Source organism: Phacochoerus africanus, chromosome 10 (genome assembly GCF_016906955.1).
Source record: "Phacochoerus africanus isolate WHEZ1 chromosome 10, ROS_Pafr_v1, whole genome shotgun sequence".
NCBI lineage: Eukaryota > Metazoa > Chordata > Mammalia > Artiodactyla > Suidae > Phacochoerus > Phacochoerus africanus.
The window spans coordinates 55,385,380-55,402,772 of NC_062553.1; the positions used below are offsets into that span (position 1 = coordinate 55,385,380).

The window sequence follows — 17,393 nt, forward strand, 5'->3', positions numbered from 1 at the left end:
AGGAGAAGCCGCCAGGCCTTCTTAAGGTTTGGGCTCAGAAGCAGCACAGTGTCAGCATCCCTGCACTCTGTTGGTTGCAGCAAATCCGAGGCCAAGCCCACGGCCATGCCATGTAAGAGAAGGGGCTGCATAAAGAGTGTGGCTTCCAGAGGAATAGCTCACCGAGGGCAACTCACCCACCAGGCAAATGGAGACAGGACCCAAGTGCAATGGGACTGGAAAAGCAGCATTAAGCCTTGTGAGAAATCATGACACTTGATTTCTTCGTTCTTGGTTTCTGCTGTGTTCCCTACCTTCAAGTCACCAAACAACAAAAAAGTTGTTAAAACAGCAAAATTTTAAAAATTGAAAATACAGGTGCAAAAATGTTCACTATTGAAGTTCATATATCAAAAATTGAGAAAAGTAGGTATATCAACTTGAAACTATATCGTGTATATATTATTCTACACTGGTACTTTGTTCTTTTTAAAATATTAAATTATAGACCCTGATTTGTAAACAGATCCTATCTTTGAGAACTTTTTGTTATGAATCTCAGTAAATGAGTGGCTGGTGTATGACATCACAAAGTTTTTAACCGACCATGTATATTGACCTTTATTTTCAGAGGTATTCTATTAAAAAACCAAAGTAGGGGAGTTCCCATCATGGCTCGGTGGTAACGAACCCGACTAGTATCCTTGAGGACAAGGGTTCAATCCCTGGTCTCACTCAGGGTGTTCAGGATCCAGTGTTGCCATGAGTTGTAGTGTAGGTTGCAGACACAGCTCGGACCTGGTGTTGATGTGGCTGTGGTATAGACAGGCAGCTGTAGTTCTGATTCAACTCCTAGCCTGGGAACCTCCTTATGCTGAAGGTACGGCCTTAAAAAAAGCAAAAAAAAAATTTTAAAAACCCAAAAAACCTAAAGTAGAACATCTGTGGCCTAATTAAAGTGTTACTTAATATATTGATGTTTTGTTCAGTAATTTCTTTTAAGAGCATTTTTTTGCTCCTAAAGGAAGTAAAATATGGTTGTTTTCCCAATAAATAGACAAGTTTCTTAAGCAAAATACAATCTTTAACATAAAATTATCCACATTATCTAAAATGCAAAATCTTTTCAATATCTCACAGATATATTCTAGTAAGGAATGTACTTCATTACTTTTGATTGCCATGCAATAAATCCAGACAATAAACATAATTATTTCTACATCCAATAACAAGCATTGACTCCCAGACCACAGGAGAAGAGAAGACTTCTCCAGGAAGTTGATACACTCTTTGCAAGTTTCCACTCTCAGATTCCAAGATCCACAATTTCCCATCAGTAGATGCTGCTGCCAGCCACGCTTCACTGCTGCACGTGTGGTTACGGAAGGCAAATGGTGTTGAATACACCATTGAAGTAGTTTGAAATTTCCATCGGAGTTGACCTTTCATGTTACAGCAGTAGATAAAGCAATCATGGGAACCAAAAAATATTTCTTGCTCTGATGCTGAGGTACATGGAGATGAAAAGATCGGTTCACTGGTAGAGAACTGCCAAACCTGAAGGATGATAAAAGCAAAAATAATTCATCTCATTTCAGCAGTTTTGTAGACTGAAGCCTTATGAAATTCTTAATAAGATAGGCGCGATGCAGGCTATGGGATGGTAGCTATGCACAGAGAAAGTACCAGCTTTCTCTGAAACGAGGCATCCTCAGATCAGACCTCTGTCCCAATGGTAAAATCCAGCACAAAATACACCAAAGTGTCCTTGTTACAGGAATCACTGCTCTGCAGAATACTGTGAAGTAAAATGCATTTTGAATCCCATTCAAAGGTTCTCACTGATATGTTGAGACACTAATCTCAAAGATAAAACTGTACCGCGTTTTCTTTTTTTTCCTTTTTTTTTGTCTTTTCTAGGGCCACACCCTCGGCACATGGAGGTTCCCAGGCTAGGGGTCGAATGGGAGCTGTAACTGCCAGCCTATGCCACAGCCACAGCAACGTGGGATCTGAGCCACATCTGTGACCTACACCACAACTCACCGCAACGCCAGATCCTTAACCCACTGAGCAAGGCCAGGGATCGAACCTGCAACCTCATGATTCCTAGTTGGATTCGTTAACCACTGAGCCACGATGGGAACTCCTGCACCTTGTTTTCAATGTATCTTATTAAAAACTGTATCTTATTCTCATCTCCTAATGTAGGTATAAGGAAATAAAGAGACTAAAAGTTTATGTTCAATCATCATTTAAATTAAAGCTTTAAACAAAAAGCTGTGAGTTGTATGTCTACCCTACATAATATTTGCTTATTTCAAAGTTATTACAGATAAACCTATCAGCTGATATTGTGAGGAAAACACACAGGAAGAAAACACATAAATCTAAGATACTGTTCACAAATACACAGTAATAGCAGTATAATAAAAAACAAAATAGAAAGAGGGGGCATATTCATGAAATATGATTTGTAATCTCTATTCTGTCCCTGACTTGTTCAGAAGCACTTTAATCTCTCTTTGGTTCATTCAGAAAAAATAGAGGAAGTTCCTTTGTGGTGCAGTGGGTTCAGGATCCAGTGTTGCCACAGCTATAGTGCATGCCTCGACTGTGGTGAGAAGGTGATCCCTGGCCCAGGAACTTCCACACACTGTGGCTGTGGCCAAAAAAAATTATCTTAAAAAGAGTAATAGCATTTACCTCTTCTTACTTTTTAGAAATTCAAGGTGAGAATATATTCAAATTACTTTGTAAATAAAAAAATGTTCAGTGAACTTAAAAAAGATTTCATCACAAAGTAACTGTTACATAGAGCAAAAGAAACTGCTAGGCTACGAAGGGTCAATGTAGGACAAAAATTCCCGAGAACCACCCATAGCTGCCATGGGGTCACTTACGCTGGAGCTAGTACACTCTCAAGTTCACAAAGCTGCCCCGATGCCCCGACGTCAGAAACACAGCATAGGTTGGACCGCAGCCACTTGTGGGTATTTAATGTAAGAGATTATGATCCCAACAAAAGATGTAATAACCCACCAAGAGCCTAATCAGCCAATTATGAAGTTGAAGATGGAACCTCCATACAGTGGAAACTGGGTTATATGACATATTTTGGTTTTCATAGAAAAAGCAGGAGTTTCTTTCAATTTTCATAACCTGAATAGAAGTTATAAAAAAGTTGGCTAAAAACTGGTAACTTTTTTTTTAATTGGGGAAAGAAGATGACAAAAGTAAAACAATGTTTGTAGAATCTTTTAAATCTACTACACCATCATGGAGCAATTAAGAAATCCGTGGCTTGCCAACTAAAACAGAACTAGTTTTCAACACAATGAGCTGAATAATGTTTAAAATTTATTGGAGTTCCTGTCGTGGTGCAGTGGAAAAGAATCCAACTAGTTATCATGAGGTTGCGGGTTTGACCCTTGGTCTCGCTCAAGTGGGTTAAGGATCCGGCATTGCCGTAAGCTGCAGATGCGGCTCGGATCTGGCGTTGCTGTAGCTCTGGCACAGGCCAGCGTCTACAGCTCCCATTCGACCCCTAGGCTGGGAACCTCCATGTGCCGAGGGTGTGGCCCTAAAAAGACAAAAGATAAAAATAAAAATAAAAAAATTTAGGAGTTCCCGTCATGGCGCAGTGGTTAACGAATCCGACTAGGAACCATGAGGTTGCGGGTTCGGTCCCTGCCCTTGCTCAGTGGGTTAATGATCCGGCGTTGCCGTGAGCTGTGGTGTAGGTTGCAGACGTGGCTCGGATCCCGCGTTGATGTGGCTCTGGCGTAGGCTGGCATCTACAGCTCCAATTCGACCCCTAGCCTGGGAACTGCCATGTGCCGTGGGAAGCGGCCCTAGAAAAGGCAAAAAGACAACAAAAAAAATAAAATAAAATAAAAAATAAAAAATTAAAAAATTAAACAAAAAAATTTACTTCATTTGTCACCAACTCCTATGCCTTTGAGAAAGTTGGGTAAAACAACTAGAAATTCTTACCTGTTCTCCAAAGTGCGTAAAGCAAAGTAAATTCCCGTCTACACAGCCGATGCAAACATATTGTAGGCAGCACCGTGGAGAAGAGAAGAGTGGCTTTCCACAGTGATGCTTCCAGACTCTGTTCCCAGTGGCCTGTCGTGGGCAAAAAGCAATTCACAGCACTTAACGCATTCTACTAATCAGTTACCCTCCGCAAATTCACAAATCTCCCAGAGGTAGAGTTATACACATGAGAAAATGCTATAAGGGCATGCTGACATTAGAAATGAAGCTACTACACATGCAGAGACTATAAAATTAACGAGTGCTACTTATGAAAGCCAAGATAAAAACCAAGAAAGAAAGAACTAGCACAAAAGCGCCATGCTGAGAATGGACACAAAGTTCTTGATCGGACTAAGAACATTCTGCCAATTTAAAAAATTAATAAAAGATAACTTAGATTTTCTCCTCTTTCTAGACTTTGTGTCAATCATTTTTAATGAATTCTAGTTCTATAATACACGGACTATGATTGAAATCCAGTTCAAGTTTTCAGAATTCAAAGCAAAAATAAAAATAACAAAGAAAAATAGGTAATAAAATCAATAAATATTACTTTATGCCTACAGGATTTATAGCCAGTAAAAGTCCTCCCAGTGTAGCAAAATACAAATGATGTGGAATGAGGCTCAAACAAGGAGAAGAAAAAACAGTTCCTTTGCATTTCAACGTCCAAACACACTTCTTTTTCTGCAAATAAGAAAGCAAATTTTTAAAAAATAGAAAGTAAATTAATTGGTTTCTGCTGGTGGTTAACAAATCCACATATCCTGTCCATCCTGATGTTGTGTCTATTTAATGTAATTTTTAGTTTTAGTGTAAAGGTAATACATACTCCATGTACAGAACCAAGTCAGTATAAGAAAACAGGCCACCACCCAGAGCAAACTGCTTGTTAATATTTTAGCATTTTCCCTTGTGATATTTTTATTTTTAAATTTTTTTTGTCTTTTGTCTTTTTAGGGCCACACCCACAGCATATGGAGGTTTCCAGGCTGGGGGTCTAATTGGAGCTGTTGCCGCTGGCCTACGCCACAGCCAGTTACCCCAGATCCGAGCCATGTCTGCAACCTACACCACAGCTCACAGCAACACCGGATCCTTAACCCACTGAGCAAGGCCAGGGCTAAAACCCGAAACCTCATGGTTCCTAGCTGGATTCGTTTCCGCTGCGCCAGGATGGGAACTCCCCTTGTGATATTTTTGGTACACACACGTACACAAACACATACACAGAGTTTAATATACTTGAGATCATCCTGAATATACACTTTGTATCTAATTTAGCTCATTTATTTTGTAAAACTCTTTATTACTTTAATGGATCATATCCCACATGAACATAAAATAATTTCTATTACTGAAAATTGTTTGGAACTGATCTCTTAGTATTATAAACAACCTCGAAATAGACATCTTAGTGCATATATTTGTCCATGTTTCTGATTATTTTGCCAGGATTAGGTTCCTAGAAGAATTTTAGTGAATCAAAGGATGTGAAATTGTTACCTAGGATCAAACTGGGAACTCCCATTCCTTTGATTCTTAAAGGTATGAAACATTTAAACACTTACTAGCCGTTTCTTCTTCAGGATCCTGTTCATTTATATCCCTTGTTTATTTTTCTATCTGGGCTTTTATATTTTTCTTATTAATTTGTATTTGCTCTTAATTTCATTTGTACTCATAAACAGAAATGAGTTTTATTTATTTATTTGTCTTTTTAGGGCCGCATCCACGGCACATGGAAAATCACAGGCTAGGAGTCAAATCGGAGCTGCAGCTGCCACCTACACCACAGCCACAGCAACACCAGACCCGGGCTGCATATAGGACCTATACCACAGCTCACGGCAACACTGGATGCTTAACCCACTGAGAGGGGCCAGGGATGGAACCTGCCTCTTCATGGATATTAGTTAGGTTCATTACTGTTGAGCCACAACGGGAACTCCCATAAATGAGTTTTAACACTGTCACATGTGTTTCAAAAATTTCCCCCAACTTACTCCTTTTTAATTTTATAACTCTTAAATTTTAAAATTTATGTTATCAGGTCTTTGTGATCCTTCTCTATTGTCAAGATGCTAAATTCTAAGTTTTTTAAAACTTTCAAAACTCTGAGTAGCAGATTTATTTGTGAAAATGTCTAGTAAGGCTTTTAATCAACTTCTTGATCTTCCCAGATCACCACCTGAGAAACAATAACACCTGTCCCCTAGTCAACACCACCTGACAACTTCAGGCTCTTCTACCCACCCTTATGGTGTGAACGTGAAATAAACACTTACATAAATATCCAAAGCATATGCATGCTGGTCATGAGATCCAATGTAAAAAAGTCCTGTGGTTGGATCCATGGTTGCTGAGCTCTTCACAGCATCCTCAGTAGTAAACATCCAGTATTTTTCTCCATTGTCACTTTTTAGAACATAAACTAAGCCATTGTAACAGCCTGTTGGGAAACAAAATACAAAAGATGAGATTTAGCTATGTCACTGGAAAATAATTACTTGGCCTAACAATGACAGCATATATTCAGTGTTCTTCATGTGTACATAGGATCTGTGTCTGGCTCAGATTTATACTTCAGCAAAGCACATATCAAATAGTTGCGTAAAACTTGTGTAAAAAACCTAGCTGCATCTTCCATTTTAAAAGTATTATAAAGTGCTTCACTACTGGGAAAAAAATGAACATGAAGCACATTGCAGCAGCAAGAGGCTGTGACAGACCTGGATTCAGACTTATTCATGGCCATTCCTTGGGCAAACTAGCATCACTGGGCCTCATATTTTTCTACTGAATGTGGATGTATCTACATCCAAGGTTATTGTGGTAATTAGGATAAATGCCTAGTGCACAGAATGCATAGTGCTAACAGTAACACAAGAGCCGAGCTGACTGGCCTGCTACCTTGTGAAGGGTGGCACTCTGAGAATCACTAGCTCTTCACCCCTGTGGGTCTCACAGGCAGGCACTACTAGGTGTGCATTTCTCAGAGGACCAAACGGAGGCAAGCAGAGGTAAGCTACCAGGGCACCACTCAGCTAGTATGTGGCAGGACCAGGAGATGGGGTCTGAGAAGTAAAGCTCCAGAGCCTAGACCCTACCAACTACACCAGGCGAGTTTTTCCAACCTGCTGCCATGGGTAAGACGACAGGGTGGTTCTGTCTTGGGGTACCAAGTGGGGGTGGCAGAGTCTATGAAGGAAAGGCCACGCCAGCTTCTGCAATGCATGTCCACCAGGGCGAGTGGAATTGGGGAACTGGCCCACCACTCCAGGCAGCTCTGCCTTTGAGCACCGCTGCTGCTGCTCACAGAATATCTGCTGTGCTTTCTTCCTGGCAGTTGCTGCTTAGCAGCAAGAGAGCAACCTACTCTGGGTGATAAAGAGAGGGGTCCTGCACAGTGGAGCACACCCGGTCCTGGCCATGGAAAAGCCCTTCCATTTCAGCTCCAGAAGAAGTCTCTAGGACCCAGGGCTAGGCAGATTTCCTGGATATGACTCAAAAGCATGATTCATAAAAGAAAGACAACACAGGAGTTCCCATTTGGCTCAGCAGTAATGAACCCGACTAACTGTGGTAACTGACCACAAGGTAATGAACCACGATGTACGTTCGATCCCCGGCCTCACTCAGTGGGTTAAGGATCCGGCATTGTCGTGAGCTGTGATGTAGGCTGGCAGCTACAGCTACGATTCGACTCCTAGCCTGGGAATTTCCATATGCCGTGGGGTGTGGCTCTAAAAAACAAAATCAATAAGTAAAAATAAACTGGGGGAGGGGGAGGGAGTGGGGTGGTTGGGGAGCTTGGGGTTAATAGATACAAACTATTGTCTTTGGAATGGATTAGCTATGAGATCCTGCTGTTGTAGCACTGGGAACTACGTCTAGTCACTTATGATGGAGCAGGATAATGTGCTAAAATAGAATGTGTACATGTATGTGTAACTGGGTCACCATGCTGTACAGTAGAAAAAAATTTGTATTGGGGAAATAACTATTAAAAAATAATAAATAGTAAAAATAAATAAACTGGACTTCACTGAAATTAAGAACTTCTCTTCAAAAGACATTATTAAGAGAATAAAAAAACCACAGAGTAGGAGTAAACATGCAAAACATATGTCTGATAAAGGACTAGTATCCAGAATACATAAAGAATTCTCAAAACTCCTGAAGAAAACAACCGTAACAATAAAAAAGTGCACAAAAGAGCTGAAAAGACACTTCATAAAAGATACACAGATGGCAAATAAGCTCATAAAAAGAGCTACATCATTGGTCACCAGGGAAATGTAAACGAAAGCCACGAGATACCACCCCATGAGGAAATGGCTAAAATTTACAGAGAAATTGAACTGACAACAGCGAGTGCTGACAAGGACGCAGAGCAAATGGCCCTCTCATACACTGAAGGTGGAAGGCAGAGTCTGTTCACTTCCTTTGGAAAAACAGCGTGGCTGTTTCTTATAAAGTTAAACCTAGACTTAGCATACAGTCTCCCCGCCCAGGTACTGAGCTAAGTGAGATAACTTACATTCACAAAAAATCCCACTCGTGGCAGTCTTAGAATTTCCAAAAACTGGAAGTAATCCAAATGTGATTTGGATAAACTGTGGTACATCTGCACAATAGAATAATCAAGAATAAAAACAAACTACTGATACATGCGATGAAATGGATGAATCACAAGCATAGTTGCTACATACATACCATAGGATTTCATTTCTATGACTTTCTGAGAAAGCAAAACCACAGGGACAGAGCTTAGTGGCTGCCAGAGGTTAAGGGTGGGAGGAGGAATGACCATAAAGTGACCCAGGAATTCTCTGGAATAATGGACTGTTGATTGTGGCAGTGGTTACATGACAGTAAGCATCTCCTAAAACAGAACCGTTTGCTAAAAAGGGTGAGTTTTACTGCATATAAATTAATAAAAAGTGTTCCAAGTCCTGAGACCAGCATGTACCACATAGACATGAGATGCAAACAATAACCTCAATGAGCTGATTTTCATGGACAGGGATTACTCATGTCACCCACATGTATAGCAGAAAGTTTCCTCTAGTATTATTTTCAAAATGTCAGTGTTCAATAGCAAAGGATCACACCCAGATTCAAGTATATTCTAGCCAGGATAATGTAAGTAGGGAGACATCTTCCTAAGCACTTGTCTGAAAAGCTTTAGTGAACAGATTCCACAAGCACTAGAGTGAAACTTCCTGTAGTTTGGGGCTAAAAAGGGTAGAAATCAAGATACTTTATACCTGGATTCCACACCATCAAAAAGGTCACATACATCTTAATGAAACTGAATAGCAGATAGGAGCTCACACTTGACGTAAACTTAGTCTGTGCTTAGCAGTGTACTAAAGGATTCACAAGCAACTGCCTCACTTAATCCTTTCAAAAGTTCTATGAGTATTGTGTTTTAAACTATGTCCACAGGGAGTTCCCTGGTGGCGCAGCGGGTTAAGGATCTGGTGTTGGCACTGCTATGGCTCAGGTTGCTGCTGTGGTACGGGTTCCATTCCCGACCCAGGGAAATTCTTCATGCCGTGAGAGCGGCCAAAAAAGAAAATGTCCACAAACCCTTTGACACATTTCCTCTCAGGAGGCAGAGCCTAATACCCTCCCTTTGAGTGTGGGCTGGACCTAATGATGTGTTTCTAGTAACAGAATAAAGCAAAAATGCTGGTCTTAGGTCCTAACAGTACTGCATTCCTCACTCTCTCGGATCAATGACACTGAGGAAAATTAGCTGCCAGATTGCGAGGGCATTCACGCAACCCATGGAAAGGCCCGTGTGGCAAGAAATTGAAGCTTCCCCCCCCCTTTTTTTTTTTGCTTTTTAGGGCCGCACTCTCAGCACATGGAGGTTCCCAGGCTGGGGGTCCAATCGGAACTACGGTCACTGGCCTACACCATAGCCACAGCAACACCAGATCCAAGCCGAGTCTGCAACCTACACCACAGCTCACAGCAACACCAGATCCTTAACCCACTGAGCAAGGCCAGGGATAGAACCCGCAGCCTCATGGATCCTAGTTGGGTTCATTAACCGCTGAGCCACGAAGGGAACTCCCAGAAATTGAAGCTTCTTGTCAAGAATGAGCAAAGAACTGAAGTCTTCTGTCACCAGCAGTGTGGGTAAGCCATCGTAGAGGCAGATTTTTCCAGCAAATCCAGGCTGCAGATGGCTGCAACCACATGAGAGACCCTGAACCAGAATGTTCAGCCAAGCTCCCTAAGTGCCTTACTACAGAAACTGTGGGATAATAAATGTCCACTACTCTACACCATTCAGTGTGGGGCTAATCTGTGAGGCAGCACCATGTTTTATTTATTATGTCCATACACTCATGAGAAAATGAAGTTCTATGAAGTTTAGCAACTTGTTGAAGGTCAAAGAGTTAGTGACAGGTTTAGAGCTAAAGAAACTGACTTAAGGCCCACACTGTGAATCAACATGCAGTTAACGATTATTCTTTGATAGCAATCAAACCCACAATACACAGGTCTTTATTATATATATAATTTTTTTTTTTTTTTAGGGCCACAGGTGCAGCATATGTAAGTTCCCAGGCTAGGAGTTGAATTGGAGCTACAGCCGCTGGCCTACACCATAGCCACAGCAATGCCAGATCTGAGCTGAGTCCATGACCCACACCACAGCCCACAGCAATGCCAAATCCTTTAACCCACTGAGCAAGGCCAGGGGTCAAATTCACATCCTCATGGACACTAGTCCGGTTTGTTTCCACTGAACCACAATGGGAACTCCTACGTAGGTTTTTAAATTTAACTTGGTCCTACTAGCTTTATCATATGGTAATTAAATTTATCTCTATAAACCTCAAATTCAGAAACTTACCCACTACAATGAACTTTCCACACTTGGATACACATGCCGAGGATTCAATTCGATCTCCCAAAATCTGTTCCCATTTCACCTTCCCAGAGTAAAGATTAAGTGCCACCATTTTACGAGAATGGGAGCCAATGTACACAGTTGCCAATGACGCATCAGCAGCTGGAATTACAACCAGAGGTGAGGCATCCACACATTTGCCTGTGTCTGAGCTCCACCTCACACACAGCTCCATGTCCTCAGCCCCTGTCACAGGTGTCTTGTCTTCAGAAACTTTTGCAACAACACAGGACAGATCTTTTGACTTCCCAGTAAGAGCTGGAGGATTTAAGCTTTTCATATTTTGAATGTTAGTCTGTGAAATTAAATCAGAAGAACAGGCTGAAGGGCAATGTCCCAGCTCAGTTAAAAATCTAGTAGTATTCAGAGACAAAATCTGACTCCCTCTGCTCAGGGCGATAAAAGCATTTATCTCCTTGTCACAATTTAAAAACACAACAGATTCCGGATGTAAAGATTTTCCACCGGTTTCCTCTTGATTAACAATATCGCTGAATTTTCTTTTGGGGGCATAATTCTTGCCAAATGTCAGATCTTCATCTGGAAACACCGCTTGAAGGATGTGATTATAAATATCTAAAATAGAAGTGCTAAGAATAAGTTCCAGAAGCCCAGGTATGGATGTGCCAACAAGGTTTTCAATCTCGTTGAGAAGCCGCATGGACTTCAAGGAGTCTCCACCACTGTTTAGGAAGAGGGACTCGTCAGGAACCTTCGAAGAGTCTTCTGAGAGACCCAGAACAGACTACAGATTTGAGAAGGGAGAAAAATGGTGACGTTAAAGGCCTAAAACCAAAAAAATTCAGCATTTACAGGTAATGTATAGGTGACAGTAATGAGATGAACAAACGGTTTTTCTGGCCACACCCACGGCATGTGGAAGTTCCTGGACCAGGGATTGAATCCAGGCCACACAGCGACCTGAGCCACTCCAGTGACAATGACAGATCCTAAACCCACTGCACTACAAGAGAACTCCAAAAATAACATTTTTTTGGCTGCACCTGAGGTATGTGAAAGTTCCTGGGCCAGGGAGTGAATCGTGGCTAGGGCTGCAGCAATACCAGATCCCTAATCTTGCCCTAGGCCGGAGATCAGACCAGCACCTCCTCAGCGACCTGAACTGCTGCAGCTGGATTCATAACCCACTGCACTACTGGCAGGAGCAGTAGTTCCCCAAAATAAGTATTTGTAATAATAAATTTTAAAATGATGTTCTCTGTAGTAAAGGAGACCATCATTATGCTACCAATTTTGTCACAGACTTACCCTAGCTAGAACTGCAAATTATACTTCCTTTTAGAACAGTCTTTCTACCCATACAATAGGGAAGAGATTTATAATAACATCTGATTTGGAGTTCCTGCTGTGGCACAAATGGGATCGGCAATGTCTTGGGAGCAACGGGATGAGGTTCCATCCCAAGCCTGGCACAGTGGGTTAAGGATCCATCACTGCCACAGCTGCAGCTTAGGCTACAACTTTGGCTGGGAGCTGATACCTGGCCCGGGAACTCCACATGCCAGGGGGGCAGCCAAAAAAGAGAAAAAATAAATAAAAACATCTGGTTTACTAATTATAAAGCCCATGAGGTACTAATGTCTGATATTTCCGTAATGTAGGAATAATTATCTTCATTAACTTCATATAAATAAAAATTATTTTCCAAGAATCTAAAAATAAAGTGGGTAAGACTTAATAACAGCCTCTATTTTCAGATAAGCCTATGCAATTACATCCTCTTTTTAGAACGCTTTAGAAAACTCCACATTTTATCTAAGAAAATTATATTGACCTACAAAACCATGGTAACAAAAATATAAATTTCAAAATAAACTTTTGTTTGTGTGTGTGTGTTCCCTTAAGCAGAAACATATATGTTGTTATTGAGAAAGTTCTTCTGAGAGTTCCTATTGCGGTACAGCAGAAATGAATCTGACTAGTACCCATGAGGACGAAGTTTCGATTCCTGGCCTCGCTCAGTGGGTTAAAGATCTGGCTGGCATTTCCATGAGCTGTGGTGTAGGTCACAGATGTGGCCTGAATCTAGTGTTGCGGTGGCTGTAGTGTAGGCCGGTGGCTGTAGCTCTGATTCAACCCCTAGCCTGGGAACTTCCATATGCCATGGTAAAGCCCTAAAAAGCAAAAAAAAATAATGTTCTTGTGGAATAATGATGTTAAGCCTTTATAGCAAAGGTTATAGTGTAGCGAGACTTGGCTATTTCTGCAACTCTGACAAGCATTACTGCTCTCCACTCTCCCTTGCAGGTGAAAGTTATGCCAAGATGGATTTTGTCTGCTTGTGCCTTTTATGACTACCTCACTTCAAATAGACTGCTATATGGGGACTTAACCTAATCTTACAGTAGAGAACTAGGCCTCATTTAATACAAATTGAATAAATTAAGCTATATGACCTAACATCTGGGCAACAATAACATCCTTAGAAGGATGCTGTATCCCCTGAAAACACACAACCTCTTTAGGACAAATTTCTATCTTAAAGCTGTACCTTCCACGAATGCTGTAATTTTTCCCAAAGTTCCTCTTTTCCATTGAGTTTACATCCAGACTTCAAGTTTGTGTAGTTTAAATAAACCTTATTTAACTCAGAAACATTAATTTTGCCTTAAAAGAGAAATAACAATTTTAAAATTTAAGCTTGAACTCTTCACATCTTCATTACTCACAATACACACATTTTTCATTGTAAAGGTTAGAAATTCTATAGAATAGTTTGTCATAGATAATCAATAATACAGAAAGCAGTCCCAATAGTTTGTCATAGATAATCAATAATAAAGAAAGTGGTCCCTTTTCAATCAATAATAAATAACGCAGTGGGGAACAGATAAGAAGAAAGGAGAGGTTGGAGTTCCTCTTGTGGCGTAGCAGAAATGAATCCAACTAGGAACTATGAGGTTGCAGGTTCGATCCCTGGCTTCACTCAGTGGATTAACAATCCAGTGTTGCTGTGGTTGTGGTGTAGGCCGGCAGCTACAGCTCTGATTGAACCCCTCGCCTGGGAACTTCCATATGCCACACGTGCTGCCCTAAAAAAAAAAAAAAGAAAGGAAAAAAGAAAGGAGAGGTCAATGCTGATCTCGTTTAAAGAGTTAAAAAAACTGTACTATTAACTGAGCAATTCCCACATTAAAAAATAAATATTTAAAGATGAAATTATTTAAAGACGAAATTAGGACAGTAATAGAATACAGTGACTAAGAACCCATGTCTTAAAAGTCAAACAGTCCTAGACAAAATTTCAACTCTACCATTAACTAGCAATTTGATTTTGGGAAAATTACTTAACCTCTTAGGCTTTATTTTCCACATCAGTAAATGGGAATAATACTACCTAACTTACAGGATTTTCTGGAAAGAAAATGAGTTGATTATACAAAGCATTTAACAGAGGGTCTACCACAATACATATTAGTATTACTTAAATAATACGAATTTGAGTGGCCTTTAAACTAGTAATGAGTACAATTAGTTTCATTTGTCACCAAAACATAGCCGCTTCGATTATTTTACCGTGAGATGTAAATGGCAGCGAATCAATCTCCACAAGCTCATCGGGGACTGCATGATTTGGGAGGTGTTTCTGCAGCTCTTTAAAGATGTCATCCTTTACTAAATCATCTTTGGACACCACAAAGAGAATTAATTTTTCCTGGTTATACCATGTAACGGCACAAGACTCCACTTGCTGAAGCCCTTCGGCAACCTATAAGAGAGATTGTCCCGGTTTGCCAATGAGGACACTTAAAAACCAACTTCTGTTCCAACTTAACATGTCTGAAATAGGCACAAATTAAACTCTGGAATACACTAGAAGTTCCTTTTTTTTTCCACCTACACCACAGCTCACGGATCCTTAACTCACTGAGCAAAGTCAGGGATCGAACCCACAACCTCATGGTTACTAGTCAGATTCGTTTCCGCTGAGCCACAATGGGAACTCCTACACCTGAGATTTCTTAAAAATTGCTACTATCGGAGTTCCCGTCGTGGCGCAGTGGTTAACGAATCCGACAAGGAACCATGAGGTTGCGGGTTCGGTCCCTGCCCTTGCTCAGTGGGTTAACGATCCGGCGTTGCCGTGAGCTGTGGTGTAGGTTGCAGACGCGGCTCGGATCCCGTGTTGCTGTGGCTCTGGTGTAGGCCGGTGGCTACAGCTCCGATTCAACCCCTAGCGTGGGAACCTCCATATGCCGCGGGATCGGCCCAAGAAATAGCAACAACAACGACAAAAAAGGGACAAAAAAAAAATTGCTACTATCACTATTACCAACACATAGTTTTTAATGTTATTTTATTTTATTTTTGTCTTTTTTGTTGTTGTTGTTGTTGTTGCTATTTCTTGGGCCGCTCCCACGGCATATGGAGGTTCCCAGGCTAGGGGTTGAATCGGAGCTGTAGCCACCGGCCTACGCCAGAGCCACAGCAACGCAGGATCCGAGCCGTGTCTGCAACCTACACCACAGCTCACGGCAACGCCGGATCGTTAACCCACTGAGCAAGGCCAGGGACCGAACCCGCAACCTCATGGTTCCTAGTCGGATTCGTTAACCACTGCACCACGACGGGAACTCCTTTAATGTTATTTTAAAATAACAGCTCTTAGAGCAAAATAAGCCAAATTATTTTCAGTTATCAAACTCCATTTTGTCACTTATTTAAAAAACAACTCTCTCTTCATGCTGAGAATAAAGTACACAATGAATTATCCATACCTTCTATTGTAATTCATCCCTAATACAAAAATCTGAGGTTTAAATAATACTGATATAGAACCCTGGCACAGAAAGTCAGTGCTGGCTGCCTCTAACACCTACACATGTTGAGAGCTACTATTTAAACAGCTCTACCTGTCGCACAAGTTCAGTGTTAAGACGTCTGCCATGGCGCTTGATCTGACTGTCCTTCCGTCCTAAGAAGAACATTTCTCCGTCTTTCAGCGTCACAAAGTCTCCTGTGGCCCGCATTGTGCCAAGTGGCACTGTCATCTCGTCATCGAGAAAACACACTCTATTTCTGCCACCTTCACAAGATATAAACACCAATGTAATAAAACACTCATGGAAAATATATTAAAACCATCAAATCAGCACATCTCCAAAAGTTCAGTTACTAAGTTTCAAAGTGCGAATATTCATATAAAAAGGGGGATTTGGGAGTTCCCGTCGTGGCGCAGTGGTTAACGAATCCGACAAGGAACCATGAGGTTGCGGGTTCGGTCCCTGCCCTTGCTCAGTGGGTTAACGATCCGCGTTGCCGTGAGCTGTGGTGTAGGTTGCAGATGCGGCTCGGATCCCGCGTTGCTGTGGCTCTGGCGTAGGCCGGTGGCTGCAGCTCCGATTGGACCCCTAGCCTGGGAACCTCCATATGCCGCGGGAGCGGCCCAAGAAATAGCAACAACAACAACAACAAAAAGACAAAAGACAAAAAAAATAAAAAATAAAAAAGGGGGATTTGGAGTTCCCGACGTGGCTCAAATCCGACTAGGAACCATGAGGTTGTGGATTCAATCCCTAGCCTTCCTCAGTGGGTTAAGGATCTGGCATTGCCATGAGCTGTGTTGTAGGTTGCAGACGCGGTTCAGATCTGGTGTTGCTGTGGCTCTGGCGAAGGCTGGCGGCTACAGCTCCGATTAGACCCCTAGCCTGGGAACCTTCATATGTAGCCCTAGAAATTACAAAAAAAAAAAGGCAGGGGGACTCATTTTTAAATGTTATAACATTAGATACAATAATAACCTCAGTAAGCAAAGGGATAAAACAAAATTCATTTCTAAGTATATATGTGATTAAAAACATTCTTAGAATACTAATTAAATAGAATTTTGGCTACAATAGAAATATAAAGGTCTAAGTGATAGTTTCTAAATTACTTTTATATCTTCCTTTAGAGTATTAGACATTGTTATTTGAAATAATTATGTTAACTTATTAAATATTTCATTTCAATGAAAGGATTAAAAATTACCATCACTGAAAATACTAGACTTAGGAAAAATTGAGTAAAGAAAAAAATTAACATCAGATTTTTTTTCTCTTGAAAAAAATTATTCCCAACTAACAAATATAAAACAACCTAAAAATACTTGGCCGCTGCCTTCCTGAATTGCGAATCCACCAGTGCCTCTGACTTCGACTGTTGTCCCAAGCAAGGGAGAGCCCAGCGGCACAGGCAATGCATCTCTATGAAAACACAACAATCCAAAACAGATTTAAAATGTTTCTTTTCAAAAGAACATTCACCAATGTATTAAAATTGTATTATACTAAAAAAACAAGTTTGTTATGTTAAAATTCAAAGACTGCCAAGAGGAAAAGAGTTTGGTGGAAAGGTTATGTTATTCATTGCTGTTTAGTTACAAAAAGTTCTAGCAGGATCTGTAGCACCAGTTACAATAACAAAAGTTCTGGAT

At 41.0% G+C, this 17,393-nt stretch overlaps 1 protein-coding gene across 5 annotated transcripts in view; it reads right to left on the reverse strand.

Annotated features, from left to right (window-relative positions):
• Positions 1–850: 850 nt before the first annotated feature.
• AASDH (aminoadipate-semialdehyde dehydrogenase) overlaps positions 851–17,393 on the reverse strand; it is a 38,118-nt gene continuing 21,575 nt past the window's right edge. For 4 of the 5 annotated variants that reach the window (XM_047798867.1, XM_047798866.1, XM_047798865.1 and 1 more), the window contains 10 exons: positions 17,057–17,163; positions 15,832–16,004; positions 14,495–14,687; positions 13,470–13,585; positions 10,901–11,702; positions 8,564–8,650; positions 6,309–6,472; positions 4,585–4,707; positions 3,976–4,107; positions 851–1,536 (listed from right to left, as the gene is read on the reverse strand). In XM_047798867.1, the coding sequence (XP_047654823.1) occupies positions 1,147–1,536; positions 3,976–4,107; positions 4,585–4,707; positions 6,309–6,472; positions 8,564–8,650; positions 10,901–11,702; positions 13,470–13,585; positions 14,495–14,687; positions 15,832–16,004; positions 17,057–17,163 (2,287 nt within the window). In that variant the 3' untranslated portion in view covers positions 851–1,146. The remainder of the gene's footprint in view (positions 1,537–3,975; positions 4,108–4,584; positions 4,708–6,308; positions 6,473–8,563; positions 8,651–10,900; positions 11,703–13,469; positions 13,586–14,494; positions 14,688–15,831; positions 16,005–17,056; positions 17,164–17,393) is intronic. The other variant, XM_047798868.1, reaches the window with a different exon arrangement.